The sequence below is a fragment of the Sycon ciliatum genome, chromosome 8, assembly GCF_964019385.1.
Source record: "Sycon ciliatum chromosome 8, ocSycCili1.1, whole genome shotgun sequence".
Classification (NCBI taxonomy): domain Eukaryota; kingdom Metazoa; phylum Porifera; class Calcarea; order Leucosolenida; family Sycettidae; genus Sycon; species Sycon ciliatum.
The window spans coordinates 10,876,132-10,894,114 of record NC_088650.1 but is presented as its reverse complement, the minus strand read 5'-3'; the positions used below and the strand labels follow the sequence as shown (position 1 = coordinate 10,894,114).

Sequence of the window (17,983 nt, the reverse complement as noted above, 5' to 3'; positions counted from 1 at the left end):
GTAGTGCGCAGTCGACTGGCTAGTCTCCAGCATGCAATGACATTATGTCTCTTCCGACATTAGCCTGGGGATGTATCTAGTGAAGCACAAGAAAACAAGTCACTGTAACTAGTGCATTAGCAGGATGCGCAGAACAAGCAACAACGGCCTGTGTGTGCTGCTCAGCAGAGGCGCAAAACCTGCCAGTGCTGGCACATGGTAGATACACTGACTTGGCCGTGGTGTTGTATCCCGATCATCGCCTGCAGGCATACAGACTGCATGCACTGCTATCGTTCGTTGGCCGCCGAGCCAGAGAGCTGCTGGCAGTGCTGCATGCTGCCAGCCTTGTTGGCCGTAGCCTAGGATCGGTGACACTGTTCTAGCTGGCCAATCAGATCGAGGTCACGTGCGAGAAAAGCTGTCAGCAGCAAACCGGTTTGGAGCATGAAAACAGCTCTTCTCCTTCACGTCAACGTTCAGTTGCTTGCAACCCCCGCACGGGAACGACATCTTCATCGCTCCCCTTTTGCCCTAGCAGTGCACCCAACCAAACCATTTCGCTGCACTTTCCTTCGCTTTTAGCTGCATTCTACTACCAGTCAGCAACGAGTAGCTCCGTATTTCGCAATATTCTTTACTTGTCTATAGTGCAGAAGTCGTGGTGTGCGCGCTTGCCAAATCCTCCGCAAGAAGTTGTCATAGTCTTCGCAACAGCGGAACCAAGTTTGAGTCAAGAGCCGTTCGTCGTTGATAAGGTAAGAAAGAGTAGGGAGTTATAATTCTATACAATGATCGACTTAGATTGGCGTATTTCGAACAGGGTTCGTATAAATAATTATGATGCTCGTCTCTAGAGGTACGTTTGAGCCCAGGCGCAGACTATTCAACTGCCAGGCAAGGTGTGGTGCCCGCTGTTCGTTCGTTCACCTCTGTTGTGATCTGGGTACCTGTCAGCTGCCAGCCTGCTTGGCAATGGTTGTTCGAAGAGCATCTGTTACGTCGTCTTCCTTCCTTGGCCATGGCCGCGCCTCGCGCGCGTCGTGTTCAATTTAAAAAAATTGTGCGACTGTAAAAATGTTGAATGGCTATGATTGTACATGTACTGCATGCAGTCTCCACTGTACTGGCATTATGGTCCATAATGCACTTCGCTAGACCGGCCTCTCACCACTGCAGCTGCCTACACAGCCAGGCTGCATTGCCTGCCACTTGTACCATGTGTACAGCGAAGCCTGGCTCCCGGCCTGACAAGTCAGTGGAGCGCATAGAGATACGAGTGATCAGCTGATTGGCATTGCCTGCTTTGTGGGGCTTCCCCGTGCAATGCACGACTCGAAGTGCACCGGTATTTTTCCCAGCTACAATCGGATTCGACGTGGAACCCCGGAGCTGACGCCTTGTCCTTGATCGTCCTGTCCGTCGTGGATCTCCCCTGCCCTGGCCCTGGCTCGCTGTGTATGACTCAGTGTGATGATAATATTATGTGTGTGTAGTCAAACACGTGATTATTGCGCGATCGTTGCACAAGCGCTGATCTCTCCACTGATTCAAGTGATTGCTTTTGCTTTTGGCTCGATCCGAGTCCTATCGACTTGTCCTTGACGTGGGTTCGGTGCAGTGCAGTGCTGATGATGCTAATGCTTATGATGTCAAGTCTTTCTTGAGCATTCTAGTCAGCGATACTGTCGTGCGTGATCCGATCGTGAGATATCCGTTTATCTTTAGGTTCGGAGTCAATAGACTTCAGTAACGTTGTCATCTCGAAACGAATAGTATTGGTTTCATTCGGAGTTATAGACAGGGGTGATGTGTGGTCGACCGTGTGCATCTCGAAAGTTTCGCGAAGCAAAGTGTTTAGCTCACCTCGTTTCTCATGCAATGCCGTTGTCGTGGCCAGCGACAGTGGTTTTCGCTCGTTCATCCTCTGCACCAGGTACAATTATTGTAGCGCGTGGCTGTCGTTTTCATTTTGCTTGGCATCTGCTTTCCCGAGTGCATGTAGTACTCGGCATAATAATTATGTGCCTATTCCCCGTCAAAGTAAACTGCTGGGGTAGCCAGGATACGGAACCCTACAGCAGCATCTCTTCACAACCCATTGAATTTGTTCTTGTTATTCCGTTTTCTTCTCCTCTGCAGTAATTGTTTTGTCCTGCCGGCTACTTGACGGAAAAGAAAGCATCAAGATGCTCCAAACTCTTAGTGTCACGCATCTTACTAACATTAGTTCAACTTCAAATCAAACGATTCGCCTGCAACAAAGTCACAACAAGTCGCCCTCTGCGAATGCTTCTCCAGCTCTACATAGTTCAGGTAAGATCGGTGCGAATGGATTTATTGATGCATGCGGCCCTGTTTCCACTTTTGTTTGTCCTTACTCTGGCAATGTCCAACCCGTTGGCGTTGTTGTGACCTCTGGTCTTGTTCCGATGTTTGATCCTCTGTTGTAAAATTAATTTTCGCGTGTATGGGGTTGGGCCTGACCTGGAGACCAGCTGATCGCTCAGCTGATGACGTTGGCGCAGGGCTGGTAGAAGGCGCACCAGAGCGCGTCAGGCGTGCCCATCGTGACATTAGCCTAGGGACGCACTTATCCTTTTCGAATGTTTGAATGGGGGTTCAGCGATCCGGTGGAGTGTGTGAGGTGCTTGTGGACAAGGTGTTAGAAGGCTTGAGTAGGATCGTATTTCGGGGCTGTGGTCCAGTAATTACCTGTCCGTTCTTGATCACTTTCTATGCTGCTGCTGAATACAACAGTGTTGCTTGATCAGTTGTTGTTGCTGCTGTTGGCAATCTCACTGATAATGATAATAATACTTCGAAGTAATAAAATACGTGCAGTCAATAGGATCCCTGGGACTGAGGATGCATCATGGGACATCTTAGATCTACCATTCAGTGCCTTCATGGCCCTTGGCTCTGTACGGAAGATGGCAAGCATTTGTACGGAAGATGGCAAGCATTGCACTGCAGACTGGGGCGCAAAGTGTTCGGCTGGGGGTGTCCTGGCCTGCCTCTCAGTGTCACGGAATGTACTAATGCACATCCAGGGTACTGCCTACTGGTGTCCTTGCTGGGTGGGTAGGATCACTGTTCGTCCTTCAAGTTCAAGCAGCCCTAGCGTTGTGTCCAGCAAGAGTCTGGTGTGTTGGCAGCATAGGTTCCGGTAGGCTGATCCTTCCTGGGTTGTGCCATGCTGCAATGTGGCCATGCAGCTGTGGACGTTCTGGCCGACATCATATCCTGCATGGTGTCCTGTGCATGAATCTGTCCACCAGTGTCAGCCCCTGTAGCACTTGGGCTGCTGCTGGCTGTTGTGCAGGACAGCTGTGTGGACATGTCTGCAAACTGTGTGAGCATCCAAAGACAGTCCACGCTGCCTGAACTGGTGTGCATATGAAATGGAGCAATTTCCTGTGCTGCCTGGCATAAAAAAGGTGCACTGCAACCTCTGTCTATGAGCTCCTGCGCTTGTGCGGTAGTCAACGTGCCATGTTTCTTAGCTGTTGCCTGCCTTCATGTTGCAGTTTAAGTCAAGTTGTCTGATTGCAATTGCCCGTGGGTAGGAGTGGTGCTCAGCCAGCGTAGATACGGGGAGATATGCACTCAGCCAGAAGTGGAATTGGTATGCTGAGTGCTAGTGAAAGTAGGCCGCTATCACAGCTGAATGCTAGAGCCCCTGGATGGGGGCGCGATGTGGGTGCAGCTACTGTTGCTGTGGTGCACTGCTTCGAACAGTCATTGCTGGCTGGGGCTGCTCATCCCCAGTGCTTATCGGGACATGAGAAATGGATTTGAAAGGCCCAGTGGTGGCTGCTTGAGGCGCAGGTCTGCCAGGATCGCTGCTGGCGTCCAGTTAGATTTTCGCCCGAAGTCTGTAGCCTTCTGTTTGAACTTGATAGTGGTTGTCTGCTGAGACGCACATTATGAGTGTGACTTCGATCGATTGCTCAGATCTGTGTACTGCGTAAATCTGTCATGGAGTACTGCTTCACAGGGTTGGCCTGGTCAGTAAATTGTGCACTCATCCCTGTTTTGTTTGATTTTGTTTGTTTGCTTTAGGATTCCATGGTTCAAGTCCTGGCGGCCTTCAAATGAAATTGCCCCAGTTTCCAGACTCTGACGATGAGAGCTCCGCCACGGAGTTTGCCTGTCCATCTGGTTTCACCGAGAGGCATATTTCAGTATCACAAACGGGAGATTCGCCCCGTCCCGAGCTTCTCCGCAGTGCTAAGCGACCAGCTGCGACGCAGTGTAAGTGAAGTACTGGGTATGATGCATACGCTCGGATGGTTCATGACGGTACTCGTGTGCTTGCAGTCACCTCTTGGCTTGTGCATCTGCATTTCTATGTGGTCTTCCGAGTTTCTATGTGGTCTTCCGAGTATCTGGAGCACTTTTCTTACTGTTTCCCCCATTCTCTTTCTGCCTGTTCTATCTGTGTAGCGCCCGGCGACTCAAGCTTGAGCGACAAGCGGAAGGCCAATCATATCCCGTCTGAAATCCAGTTGAGCCTTAAACTGCGGGAAGAGGAAAATGACCGAAAGGATGAAAAGATTGTTTCGTTGACAGAGGAATTGCAAAAGCTCCGCAATCAAATGGATAGCCTGAAGCAGGAGCGAGCGCGAGAGATCCGTAAGCTCAAAGAGGAGGTCCAGAGTCTGAGATACGAGAATGCTCAAGTGAAAGCCTTCAGCGAGGAAGTTGCTGCCCATCATGCCAACTCTGCGGCTGAGGACAAAGTGCGGACACTCGAAGCTGAGCTGGCCGTCGTTAAACGCGAGCGGGCCGAGAAGGAGCTGGAGAACCTGCGCCTGCGATCCAAGGTCGACAAGCTGAATGACGACTATGTCCGGCTATCTGAGGATCTAATCATGGACCCTGCCGACAGTTTCGGGTCCCGGCCAGTAGAGTGCACCTTTCGGCCGATCTCACCTCCTATTGATAACCACCAGTGCTTCAATCCCACATACAGTGAAAACTGCTCCGTGTCGAACAGAGATATTGCCACAACCGCGGCCATGTTCTTGAATACCACCGCCCCCGCCACACCACTCCCGACGGAACTGGAGAAGAAACTCAAGAGTGTGTCGGATGAGGAGCAGCGCAAGAAGAAAGATTCCGCCGTCCCAACATCCGGTCCCTGGTGGGCTAAAGCCCGGGCAAAGAAGCTGATGAAGGTAAGGAAAGCAAGAAACAGACGAGTCGTGTGGTGTGCATTCCATTAGATGAGTTAATATTGTAAAACCCTGTCTGTATATGCGCACAGCTGCAATATTGTCTCCGTTTGTTGCCCAACACTCAAAGAGAGTCTGGGCTACAATAGATGTATATGAGTGTGCTTGTAAATGCCAATTTAAGCTTTGGTTTAAGTTTCTGAAGATAGCCCTGGCCTGAAAATGGGAACAGTATTGATAGTAAAGTGGACATTTGGGCTGTGGGTAAATGAATTGCTACAATGGATTCCTGCTTTGGAATCTTTGCATGTTGTAGATTTGTCAGCATTGACCTTTAACAATGTCTTTTTGGCCATTTTTCTTGCATGAACTGCAGTGGGTGGAACAGCCGAGCCTTCCCGGAAACAGCATGAACCTGTGTGCGGCAACCGAGCATGTTGGTCGCCTGTACGTCGCGGACACCATTGTCGGCACCGAGCTTCGTTCGCATAGCCCAACGCCACTGCCAGAAATTTCCCTGTACGTTTTGAACGAGAAGGAGAAAAGATTTGTGAACGTCAATGTCCCATCACCGCCCGATGCCGTGTACCCAACTGGCCTGTTCTCTCACGAAAATCGCATGTACATGGTGACAGCTCAGGAAGGAGGCGATTCGATCTGGCGCCTAGATGTATCCACGAAGCAGTGGATCTTCTTGAGTGCCACAATCGGTGGTAAGTAACTGGGCTAGCTGTCTGATGTGAGATTAAAAAGTGTGCCCGATTACGTTGTGTCTCTTTCACTTTTGGTGTAGGGTTCTCGTGATGAGGAACCTTGCGTATTTTGGAAGGAGACTATAGTGTATTTGCTTCATTCTGCTCCTTCTTACGTTGAACATATTTTCTCCTTTCTCACTTGATGCTTTTTTTTACTTAGGTGAGACGTCTTGTGCGCCCTGTATGGTTGGTGAGCATATAATCCTGGCGGGTGGTGACATGAAGGACGAGACCGGCAGCTGCAGCTCGGTCAAGTCCTTCTCAGTCGCCTCGATGACATGGAATCACGGCTGGCCAGCCATGAGGAATCGACGCCATGCGGCACGCCTGCTCCACGCGAATGACTGCCTCTACACTGTTGGTGAGTACAGTATACTGTTGCGGATTGACTGCTATCTTGTTCATCCACCATGCAATCAGTCCATAGGTGTTGTATTCGGTATGGCAGCTAGTGTTTCTGCACTACAGTTTATGCTCTGTCAGAGCTGGTATTGAGCTGTCTCAGTATTAGTGGCCCTTGTTACCATGGCTGGTAGTTCTGTTTGATTTCGCATATATTTGCAGCAATAGGGCAACATTGGCCAACAAAAGTGCATTGTATGCAGTATTGAGTCAATACTGGGCTCAGCTGTGGTCGGCACATAGGTCTTTCAGTGAAGGCATTGCTTGTGATTAGCTGGGTGTTACCGATTACTTACGTGGATTTTGTGCTCTCGTGTTTGCTCCGCTGCTGCAGCCGGTGGCACTGGATCCAAGCTGATGGGATTTGACACGATGCAAACTGTGGAGTGCCTGCCTCTGAAAAATCTGATGGGCGGCTGGATCACCGTCTCGAGTGTGAAAGAGCTGGCGCCTGCTGCTATGTCGACCGGCTCTAGCCTGCTGCTTGTCGGCGGACTGTATCGCAAGCCGATGATGAAGCGCACTGGGTACGCGGCCACCGTGCGATTCACCGGCGGCGGACAAGAAGCGGACGAGCTGCCGTCGCTGAATGTTCCACGCTCGGCGGCCTGCCTGGTCAGCCTTGGCACTCGCCTGTTCTGCATCGGTGGCTGTGCTGAGAAGGGTTACTGCTCAGTCGTGGAGGAGTTGACCTCTGAGTACTAGCCTGTTCCCGAACTCATCTACACTTACCGGATACTAGTAATCCGTTAGACTGCTCCTGTCGTCTCGCTGATGGTTACAGAAACTTGAAATCCCTGCTCCGAATAGTCGTACCAGAACTACAAGAGCACGTGTTCTTTTTTTTTCAATTAGTGTGTATGCGGTCGAGACAATGCTGTGCATGTGTGTGTGTATGTGGGTTGTGTACGCGTTTGTGTGCGTGCGAGGTAGCGCTGTCTTTCCCTATAGAGCCTGTTCCCTACAGAGCATGCTTTGTTGATTGCGGTGAGCATGTGTGCGGCGTGTTGTGTCTCCTTCAAGAGAAGTTAAAAACCTAGAATCCCCTTTTCGAATTTATCCAGAAAACGCCAAAGAAACCTGTGAAATGGAAGTGTCTTGTCCACTTATCTCATCTGAAATGAGTACCCAACCCATTGAGCAACCCCATCATTGACCCACATCCCATTCGCCTATAGCCCTTCAAAGAATAATAATAGCTTCTACTTTCACCGATGGTATTGTCACCGTTATATACACCACTTCTAAGGCAATGAACCTGCTTATCCGGTCCACGTCATACAGAGCTTTTGCACCTTTTTCTGCTTTACCCTTTTTCAGATTTAGGTCAAATTGTACAAGTTTTATAATGATTTATCCTTTCCTAGTCTCATCGTCAAAATCATCCTGAGAAAAAGAACATGGAGTGTCGAAATACATGTGATCGTGAGATGTTTGTGAGGGTAGGGTGCTACTGTTGGTTGAAGTGCTTGTCTGATCCTGAAAGTTCAGACTGGTGAAGGACTCATCATTATTATTGACTCTTGTGAGGTTTGCATGGCTGGATTGGAGAGTCGAATGTTCTGATTTCATTCTGTCCTCGACATTTCTGGTTCCCCTTTCATGGCATATAACTATAAGTATTGGCATGCAGATCACACTCTCGCACAACCGTTTTCTATGCACGCCACCTAAAATGTTTGTGTAAATGCAATCTAGACTAATAACCAGCACGATACGCACATTGTGATTGTGATGTACACTGTAGTTAGTGTTATTGAAATCATTGAAAAGGCCAAAACAAACTTTTTACTTGCGGTACCTCCTGATCATGGATGCAGGATTCAAAAATAATTGTAAGAATTGCAAGGAGGAGAAAAGTGTCCATAAATTTCAGGGAATTAAAAAGCGAAAAGTCTGAAGAAAAATTGACTCAACCAGGGACACTCGCTTATGGTCAGCGATCCTCTATCACTAGGCTATGGTCTAGTCCTCCTCCAGGCAGGGACCGGTCATTGTCTTCAGAATTTTGAGGGGAATAATAGAATTGTGATCTAGACCTGTGAGTTGTAGAAATTACACACCATGTGCTGCTTCAACCTTGCCAGCATCTTGATTTCTCATTATCACCGTAGTCTGTTACATTCATTGCTATATATAAGTTATTTTGTGTAGACTGGGAGGCATGGCATGGCAGTGAAGAGAACATGTTCCATTGTGTTCTGGTCAAGATTTCTGCATGTTCTGTTTGTTGGGCAATCTCTCCAGCAATGCTTGCATAGGCACGTTTCTGTACCAGTATCGGATGGTGTTGTACACTGTACATGTATGATTAGGATATTGCTGTGATTTCTTGTTCTTTGCATGCATCATAGTCGTGAGTGCCTACGTGTACATGATTCTCATCGTGGTTCCAATATGATTATAGCCGATGTTGAGAGCCAGATGGGAAGGAGATTCTCACCAGATCACATTGTAGTAGTAAACATCCCAGGCGGCTCCACTCCACTGTCCATCGGGTGCTGAGATGAGTTCTGGCCTGTCAGTAGCTGACACCTATCGAGTTGTATTATTGACAGGGATAGGGAGGGGGTGCTGAGCCCTAGACGACGTGTCGCCACTGTGGTCGCGTCCTAAAAAAACACGCCGAGCACAGAACCCAAGCAGCATACATATCAGCAGGTGTGATATAGGGCTAGACAGGCAGATCAAGACAGGTCACAGAACTACACAAAGTCGTTCACAATGTCTGTTTGAGACTTGTCAGCGAACTGGCGACGAAGTCACACGACGCTAGAAGGGCAGTGTCAATTGCTGTTGACCTGTGCCAGAAACCATCAGTCAGATTCCCGCGCCAAGGGCAGAAACGTCAGGTCTCACTGCAAATACAGGCTGTGCACTGACAGCTGTTGAGCACCACGTCCACACCGACTAGACATGCACAATGAGCGCTGTCTTCGGGCATGGCTGCCAGACTATGAGCAGGGGCAGGACGGCTACCGTCTTACACCGATCCATTGAGACAAGGGCACGTGGAAAACAGTCGAGCACGCACTGTGGCTTTGTTCCGGACTCGATGAATCCTACCAAAAGGTGGAACGTACTATCAGTGTCTATCACCCTAATGTGCTATACATTATTTTGTAATGCAACAGAGTGTAAAAGCTATACATGTACGTGACAAGTACAGTGTAGGGTGCATTACAGTTAAAATTACTAGGAAGTCGGCTACTTTGAAGTAGAACTCTGCAGTGACTGTCATTTTCTCACACTAACTGCTCATGCGTGGCATGCTGGGTATCTAGAATAGTTGCCATCCAAACACAAGGATTTGCTTCCAATGCCACGTTGCGCAAAAAAGCGTTTCCATTCTATAGAAGACTTGCTTCAGGTACATCACTTTGCCTAAGGAGATACATGTAAATGCAAGATGATTGAGATTGGTACAATAATTATGATTATCTGACCAATGTTGGGCTCAATGGAACATATTGCCTATAACGCTGCTAGCTCATAAGTTTACAAGATAAGCCACATGCCAGCTTTACCGTGACCACTCGTAATAGCTCATCAATAATGCATTTCCCCCATTATGCTCAACACATCCCCTTCTTCTGTCTCCCTCTCTCTCTACTTCTTTCTCTCTCTTTCACTCACTCTCGCTCTCACGCTCAGTCTCACTCTCACTTCCCCAGTCTCACTTCCTCACTCTCACTTCCTGACTCTCACTCACTCTCTATTTTTTTGTTCATGTGAGGCAACTCCTGAGCACACCAATTGATCATGCCAAATTTCTGTCATGTGTTATCTGACCACCTCCTACTGTGAGTAATGTGCGGCGCCAGAACTACACTCACCTTGGCCAAGAGGATGCACAATAATGCCGAGTTGCTCAGTGCCTTCCTCCATGACATCACTGCTGAACGGCCACGTGACAATGAATCATAACCAGCATGTCAGATTTCATCCAAAAAGACCTGTGCAGGAGAGGAAGATAAAAATCCAAAAATGCGTCATCCGCAAAGCAGGCAATAGAGAAGTCTCTTGTATCTTGCTGAGCACAACATAATGTAGCATGCCAGGGAAATCGAGCCTCAGATCAGTATGACGACTACTTGCTGGCAACTCATGGCTAGTCACCCGAAGGCTTACGTCAGTGACTTTAATCAGCAACTGGTAATGCTTCAGACGTCCCAGAAGCAAACAGCATCATACTAGTACAGTTCAGATTTCATCAATAATCGCCAGAACAAAGATTGAATGGAAACAAGGAAAATGGTAGGGCACAAGGTATGCGTTAGAGTCCACCACGTAACTTGTGCCCGGCCTTTTTCCTGGTTTCCATTTAACAGAATGTGTTTTAAACAATACGAGGACAGAGAAAGTGTTTTAACTCCGAGTTTCACGCACTAAGCGATCATCAGAGAACAGTAATTAGTAATCTGGATCATTATTGGTTTATATACTTGTACTCACAAAGCAAAGTGTAAATGGCTGCATCATGGCGCAAATCTAAAAGTTGTGAATGATGGCAGTGCAAAGCGTAAATGACTGCATCATGGGGCAAATATAAAAGTGCGAAATCACAGCAGTGAATGTGTTTTAAATATTCACCAGAACAGACAATGATTACCACTGATAGATGTGTTTTTCCGTTTTTCATGTTGACTTTGTGGTTCAGCTCCAGATCCTAGAGCAGCAGGCCTAGATACTCTACTAGCACGCGCATAGGACCGTGACACCAGCATATCGGCCACTCAATTCACTTGACTGTTGTACAGTTTTTAGTTGGACAATGTTGCATATTATGACATAGCAGTCTGGCTTATTCACAGGTTTAGCCGTCCCTCCAGGAATCCGCGGACAGAAAGTTGAAATTCTGCGGCACAAATCGCTACATTATGCGGCGGATAGCGTGAATTCTGCGGCAATACTGCGGTATTTCTGCGGCGCTGCACCGGCGAAAAGACATGGCTATATGCTATGTACAAGTATCAATAAAAAATTTAGTGGTCGAAAACACACGATAGGCTCAATAGACAATACAGTAACGAAGAAAACTGGTACAGTTTGAATGCAACAAAATAGCGACAGGACACTGCACTGTGCATGAATATGAAGCGCGTGCTCGCATTGCTCCCAAACCGTGATTTTTCACGATTCTGCGGTGAAAACTGTGAATTCCGCTGGATATTTAAAAAACATGAATTCCGCGGAATTTCGCGGATTTTACCGCAGCCACGGAATCGCGGATTCCTGGAGGGACAGGATTAGGTGCTGATTCCCGTACCTATGCAAAAGACGTTACTTTAGTAATGTCTGGCGCTAGCCAGGGTCCACACAGCTCTAATTCCGTGTTTGTGTGTTTGTGCCGTCTGCATGCCTGGCGCTATCCCGTACCTGCCCCGTACCATCAAAGACAGCTGGCCACAATATTCAAATAGGGCTTCCAAATGCAAGATCATAACGTGAAGCATCTCGGAAGAATGAGTATGTATGCGAAGTGTATCGGGGGAATGCATGTAGGGCGACAGTGCGGATTCGAATCCCAGGTTATGTCTTAAAAAACAATAGGAGAAATGAAAAATGTATAACATCCCTATGCTTTTTTTGCCTAGGTCATTATTCTGCAATTACTTTTGCCTAACTCATATTCAAACTAATTGAAACTTTTTTGCAATACAATGATGTAGGCAATCAATGGAAAAAGCATTTCCATCAGTTCTAATAACATGCATGATCAGCTAGGCAAACAGGCTTAGCGTAGGGCCCTGAGCTTCTAAGCTCTCTCGTTATTATACCGTCTGTATCTGGAGCAGACCAGAAAAGAACGAGGGAGTTATTCAAAGCAAAGATTCTTCATTTTAAAGGCATTTTCAACCAACGCCTTTAATGGAATAATTTGCAGTCATCACCTGTGCACACACACCTCAGACCTCAGACCTGCCCATCGCGGAAGCGATGATACGGACAGCTATGTTAGATATAGCAACTTGTGCTAGGATTACACCATTCAACAGCTTGCAAGGCTTATGAATTGACCGCCACTAATTTTAGCCTGGTATCCACCACACAGCTGATTGAAGTGGCTTTTTCTGGCCAGTGAATCCCTATTTTTTTCATTTTTCCATTTTTTACACACATACGCCACATGACATACTCCAGCATACACTGGCTGTTGGTAACCACCCAGGAGAATGAAAGAAGAGCTAGAAGAATGAGAAAGAGAAGAAAGACGTGTGCGACCATAATCGTCGCACACACACACACACACACACACACACACACACACGCACGCAAAAATTAGGCGAAAATCTCGGCCGCAGTGGCACCTGAAATCCCGAGACACAGGTTTAGGCGGCTGGATGGTGTTGCAGGCCAGTCTCCACGCACGACGGTCCTCGGCTAGGCTGTACCAGTCACTGATGTGGCGTTCCTCTAGGTCAATCGAGACGTTGTTACGCCAACGCTTGCGTGGCCCGTGGTGAGGGCGCGTCTTCTTGAGCTTACCAAACAATACGCACTTCGGTATTCTGCCGTCCGACATGCGTCCGACATGCCCCAACCAGCGAAGACGGCGCGTCCTCAGCATCTCCACCACTGATCGCAAACCAGCCCGCTCCAAGATGACGGCATTGGAGAGATGCTCATTCCATTGTTCTGACTTGCTGACGTCCAGGATAAACCGAGCACAGCGGTTGTGGAACACTGACAGACGGCAGGTGTCGGTTGCCTTGACAGCCCATGACTCACAGCCATAAAGTAACGTTGAGAGGACGACTGCAGAGTAAACATCAGTCTTAGTACGCACAGAGATGTGGTGGTTTCCGAAGACAGCAGAACGCAAGGCACCAAAAGACCGGGAGGCCTTGGCAAGACGGGAAGAAACCTCAACAGACAACTGGCCATCATTAGTAACACAGCTACCGAGGTATGTAAACTCGTTCACGATTTCGATGTCGCCATCTGCCAACGTCAAGCATCCGGTCGGAGGGGAATCAGCATTGATGACCATGCACTTCGTTTTACCAAAACTGACCGTGAGGCCGAACTGGGTAGCGACGGTCACGAACAAAGCGGCAGCAGCATCCATGTCCGTTACTGGATGGGTGTACAACGGGGCGTCATCCGCAAACTGAGACTCGGTTATAGTGCATTGAGACAAATGACTCTTGGCAGTCCGGTCGCCAACAAGCTTACACCTTTGTAAGGCATACGATTCCACACACACACACACACACACACACACACACACACACACACACACACACACACACACACACACACACACACACACACACACACACACACACATACTTACATACTTACATACATACATCATGTTTAGGATAGGAAGGTTTAGCGCATCCAGTAACGTGTTATTGTGATTGTCGTCAGATGCATTACATCGCTGATAGGATAAGTAAGAGTAGTGATAACTACATTGATTCTATTCAAAGCATTTTGTAATGCTTTTTGTCTCGCCGCCGACTATTCGTTTCCATTTTAAAAACAATATATTGAAGCCCCATTGAAGCCATCTTTTCATCCCTGATGATACCCTCTGGCTCATGGGTCCAATGATTTGAAGTGATGTGGCCAAGGAGGCAGAGACGACAGTGCTGTGACTATTTCTGCGATATGATTCTCCATATTGTGGCATCGGTCTATGGCATGCAAGTTGCTGTCAGAGAGGTACCAGCTGACACTTGACTGCCTGGAGGTCCACCAATATGTTTCATATTTCGAGTGAGAACTAGTGTCCTTCAGTATAAAGATTGGCTTCGAAAACGTCTGCATTTTCTGAGTGAAAGGGTCATTTTAGTATTACACGCCTTACTTACTAGCAGTATCTGCTGTGTTTGGAACGACCGTGATACTCATGAAGCCTTGCCTCTTGAGGTTTCTAACCGCCGAGTGACCAGCCATACCATTCACGTTGGACATCGCTTTCTTCCAGGAACATTGCCCTCACAAAGTTCTCCTGATAGCCACTTCGAAATGTACGATGGTGTGGATTCGAGAAGGGTCCAAAATTATGATCAGGATTATCCGACCGAAACTCACTTTGCGGCAAGGACAAATGTCTAGGCCGACTACGGGGAAGGAAACCTCCGAAAGCAAGCGCAAGAACGTCTTTCGTGTTCGTCTCCGCATTGGCAGGGCTTTCTGAGGACCAAACAAACTTTCTTTTTTTTCACAACGATTATGTGAGCTACTAAGCGCAATCGTTCCAAATAATTTACCGACGCTGCATGGGTGTGCTCTCTTGGATTACTGAGACTGGGGCCCAGTGGGGAGATCGGGATCGGGAGTGCTTGGCCTTGGGACGCACGCACGCAGCCATCGCCTTCTTCAACGGTATCTATCTCGTCCTGGTGCCGTAGCATCGGTTTTGGCAACTTTTGCTGCTCCTGTCGTACTGACTACATGTAACCATGGTAACCGTGGAGCGCCCTGCGTCGGAACGTGTGGCCCAGGGCCAGGCCCGAAGTGTGAAGCCTGCTCCTGAGGGTGGTAGACCTCCGGACCCAGATCGACCCCAGGGTCAATGAGTCGGCCGCCATGCTAGTAGTAGTTGATATGTGGATAACGAAATGGACCAGAATCCAAGGAAGTGTCTGCCATAAGGTTTGTATGGTTCTGCCAATTTCACTGCTTTTCGAGCTAAGTCTGCCTATAAAGCGGACAAAGTGGCCAATAAAATAGAAAAAGAGAACGAAAATCAGGCAGTACCGGTAAATGGAAGTTGTGTGCTCAGTGCTGTGTCGTCCAGACAATTACAAGCGATGCCAGATGCCAGCGGGTATAAATTGGCCCTGCCTCCCCGGCCGACTGTAACGGGCAGGGTCGAAACCCTCCGCACAGCAAGTGGTGAAAGGGCCTTCACGACTCCCTGGTCACGGCCAATCACTGAATCAGCTGCTTCTGAGACGGGGCAGTCATTTGCCATCAAAGCACACTAATGGTACCTGAAAACCACAGTACAGTGGCAAAGTGACCGTGATTGATGCATACCGGTAACTAACACTTGCAGCCTAAGAAGCAAGGAAAGTTTCAAACTTACCTCATTGTTGCCTCTATGAGAAAGCGATTTGCCGCACAAGGGACACAAGAGGTTCCCGTTAATACGCCTACAGCTGGTGGCGAGAAAGACTGCTGTACTTGCCGGACGACTGCTTGGAATCACTAGACCAGTGACTGGACAGGCGTTTAAACTTCCTAGGTCCACGAGAAGCCGGTGGTTGCAGCATTGACCTGAAACCCTTTAGCCGGCAATGACAGCGTATACTCTTCTCTGCTTTCCTGGCTTGCCGAGCTTCGGCGGCGGTGAGAGGGACTCTCGTCGCATCCTCTTCTTGAGCTTCCTTGGCGACTTGCCGATCCAGGATGTGGGAAATGTTGTGCTCTCGAAAATCATCCTCTTTTTTTACAACAGCAAAAAAATTAAAAGACTGGGAAAGTAGCTTCGGCGGGAACAGTCGACGAAGTTGTGTGGAGCTCACGCGTCTTGCGAAACGTGATACCCTAATTTGACTGAGCTGACTCACTACTTCCGTCTGAAGCACAGGAGGAGAATGGCTAACCTTCCATCCGGCAAACCTACAAGAAAGCACTATTCCCTGCTCGACACGCAGTGTTTCGGGGAATTCACCCCTGATCAGTTCAGCTTGATTCGAAGTTTGTGCTACGAGAGCACGGCACTATGTAGTGTTATCCGAGCTAAAACAACACAATGTCAATGGATACATTACAGTCACATTCCATTTCTAGCACGATAAACACCTCGTGCATGCGACTCCAGGTAGCAGGGTGAGTCACAATCGCGCGTGGCGTGCCGGATGCAGTTTTGACGAAGCGCCCGTTCCACGTAGGACATAACCAACGCCACCTACTAATACCGCCGAAGTACATGTACCGTATTTTCCCCATTAAACGTACACGTCTCCATTACTAGTAGTACGTCCCCAATTGTAGTACATGTTGGATGTGGATCGAAAATATAAAAGGACACGTCTCTAATAATAGTACATGCCGGAATGATGTGATGGGCATTAGTGGGGTACAGATACCAGGGTCCACCTTACTTCGTTTTTCTTACCCATTCATCATCTTTGTGTCTCTGTTCACTGATTCTTACCATGGTTGGGTGTATTTACAGCCTAACAGCATCATTATCACGAGTTGTTTGCCACCTAACCCAGGCAATCAATCTTCCCAGAAACAATAAAAGTACACGTCTCCAATACTAGTACATGTACCCGTTTTCTTTCGACGCGTTTGCTGTGCAGTGAAGCCGAGACCCTAGGTCGGTGGAGCACATCAGACCCCGTCACCACGTCCACGATTCATGCCTGCGATGCTGCAACGCTGCTTTGCATGTCATGATTGGAAGCTGTGGCCTTAGTAAAAAAACAAAAAACAAAAAAACAGTCTCCTATAGTAGTACAGGTCTGATCAACTTTGAAAAAATAAACGTACTGTACATTTTAATGGGGCAAATACGGTAACTCTTTTTGCACTTCGGAGCTTCGGCTTCGAATGCGACAGTGTGCTTGGACCCCAAATCGCTCCAGTTTTCCATACATTCCCAGGAGTGAAAGAACGTACTGTCACGTTCTTCGCCTTCACTCCTCGTGTAACCCCGATTCCACACCTGACTCTATTGTGGGTCCTAGCGGAATCTACGATGGTTGTCCCAAAATGCGGGCATGAAACTACAAGTGCATTGTAGTTGTTGAAGGTGCCAGCATTGTGAACAGTTTTTGATGGCACTCGGAGTCCTGTTTCTCAGAAATGCTTTGCAAGAGAATAATCAGGTTTGGGGGTCGTCAACCTTCACACTCGCGGATGCCAAAGCCGAGAGTAAATGACCCAGAGCTGCGACTATGAAAGATCTACACGTACCACCAATTATTCTGTAACTTGGACTATCGCTTTAGAGGCTGCATCTGCGCCTTGATCCAAGAGGGTGGCGGCGTTCGTGCGGATGCGAAAAGCTCGGCTTCCAGCCGAGTCTCACGCGATCCGTGATTTTTTATCTTATCAAATGGCCCCGAAAGACTGACTAACAGATGACCTAAAGCCAATCTCTACCATGGGCTGAGATACCGCCGACTTGTATACAACCTTTGGTTGCGCACTCTAAAAAGTCTCTGATATGGTAAAGGTTTACCTTCATAAAAGCTACAAGTAGTACAGTAGTACAGTAGTACTCACAACTCCATTGGATAAATAGCGGTGTATTCGCTGGGTATAATAATTATGGATACCGTATGTTCGCACCTTTAAAGCCTTGGCGGTATATTCGATTATAAAGCCAGTCTCAGTTATAAAGCCATGGGCTTCATAAATGAAAATGATATTCGAAGTATGTTTTGCAAAAATGAAGGAGTAAGCACCATGCTAGCACACTCACAGCCCAGCAGGACGGGTGAAGTAGATTTAGATTGAAATTTCTGTGTGGATTTTGACTTTTATGGCATGGCGTAGTGGGTGAGTCATTTTGCATCTAAATTATGTAGGAAAGCAGCGGTGTTTCGAATATAAGGCCATGGCTTTAAAGGCGCTGATATACAGTAAGAAGAATGATATTGCGAACATCATCAGTTCCTTGGTGTTCATCTAAAGTTGTTTGACTGTACGGCCAGATGCACAAACCCAAGCTGCCTTTGTGGTCCACACACA

At 47.9% G+C, this 17,983-nt stretch overlaps 1 protein-coding gene and 1 long non-coding RNA gene across 6 annotated transcripts; one reads left to right on the top strand and one right to left on the bottom strand.

The window, feature by feature from the left end:
• Positions 1–449: 449 nt before the first annotated feature.
• LOC135823375 (uncharacterized) lies at positions 450–7,734 on the top strand. 3 transcript variants are annotated; one of them, XM_065336229.1, is made up of 7 exons: positions 450–737; positions 2,122–2,295; positions 4,045–4,236; positions 4,429–5,162; positions 5,536–5,872; positions 6,075–6,275; positions 6,651–7,734. In XM_065336229.1, exons 2-7 carry the CDS (start codon positions 2,169–2,171, stop codon positions 7,019–7,021), a joined length of 1,962 nt encoding a protein of 653 aa, XP_065192301.1. In that variant the 5' UTR covers positions 450–737; positions 2,122–2,168; the 3' UTR covers positions 7,022–7,734. The 3 variants fall into 3 exon arrangements, with proteins under 3 accessions (XP_065192301.1, XP_065192302.1, XP_065192300.1); XM_065336228.1 differs by lacking the exon at positions 450–737 and adding an exon at positions 1,744–1,915; XM_065336230.1 differs by lacking the exons at positions 450–737; positions 6,075–6,275 and adding an exon at positions 1,740–1,915 and having other exon boundaries at positions 5,536–5,710; positions 6,684–7,734.
• Positions 7,735–7,919: 185 nt separating this feature from the next.
• Positions 7,920–15,707, bottom strand: LOC135823376 (uncharacterized). Of its 3 annotated transcripts, none has more exons than XR_010554686.1 (3): positions 15,363–15,707; positions 10,153–10,272; positions 7,920–8,928 (listed from the first exon to the last, which is right to left on the bottom strand). It is a non-coding gene; the product is annotated as an uncharacterized LOC135823376 (long non-coding RNA). The 3 variants fall into 3 exon arrangements; XR_010554684.1 differs by lacking the exon at positions 15,363–15,707 and adding an exon at positions 14,140–14,485; XR_010554685.1 differs by lacking the exon at positions 15,363–15,707 and adding an exon at positions 10,772–10,846.
• Between the last annotated feature and the right edge of the window lie 2,276 nt (positions 15,708–17,983).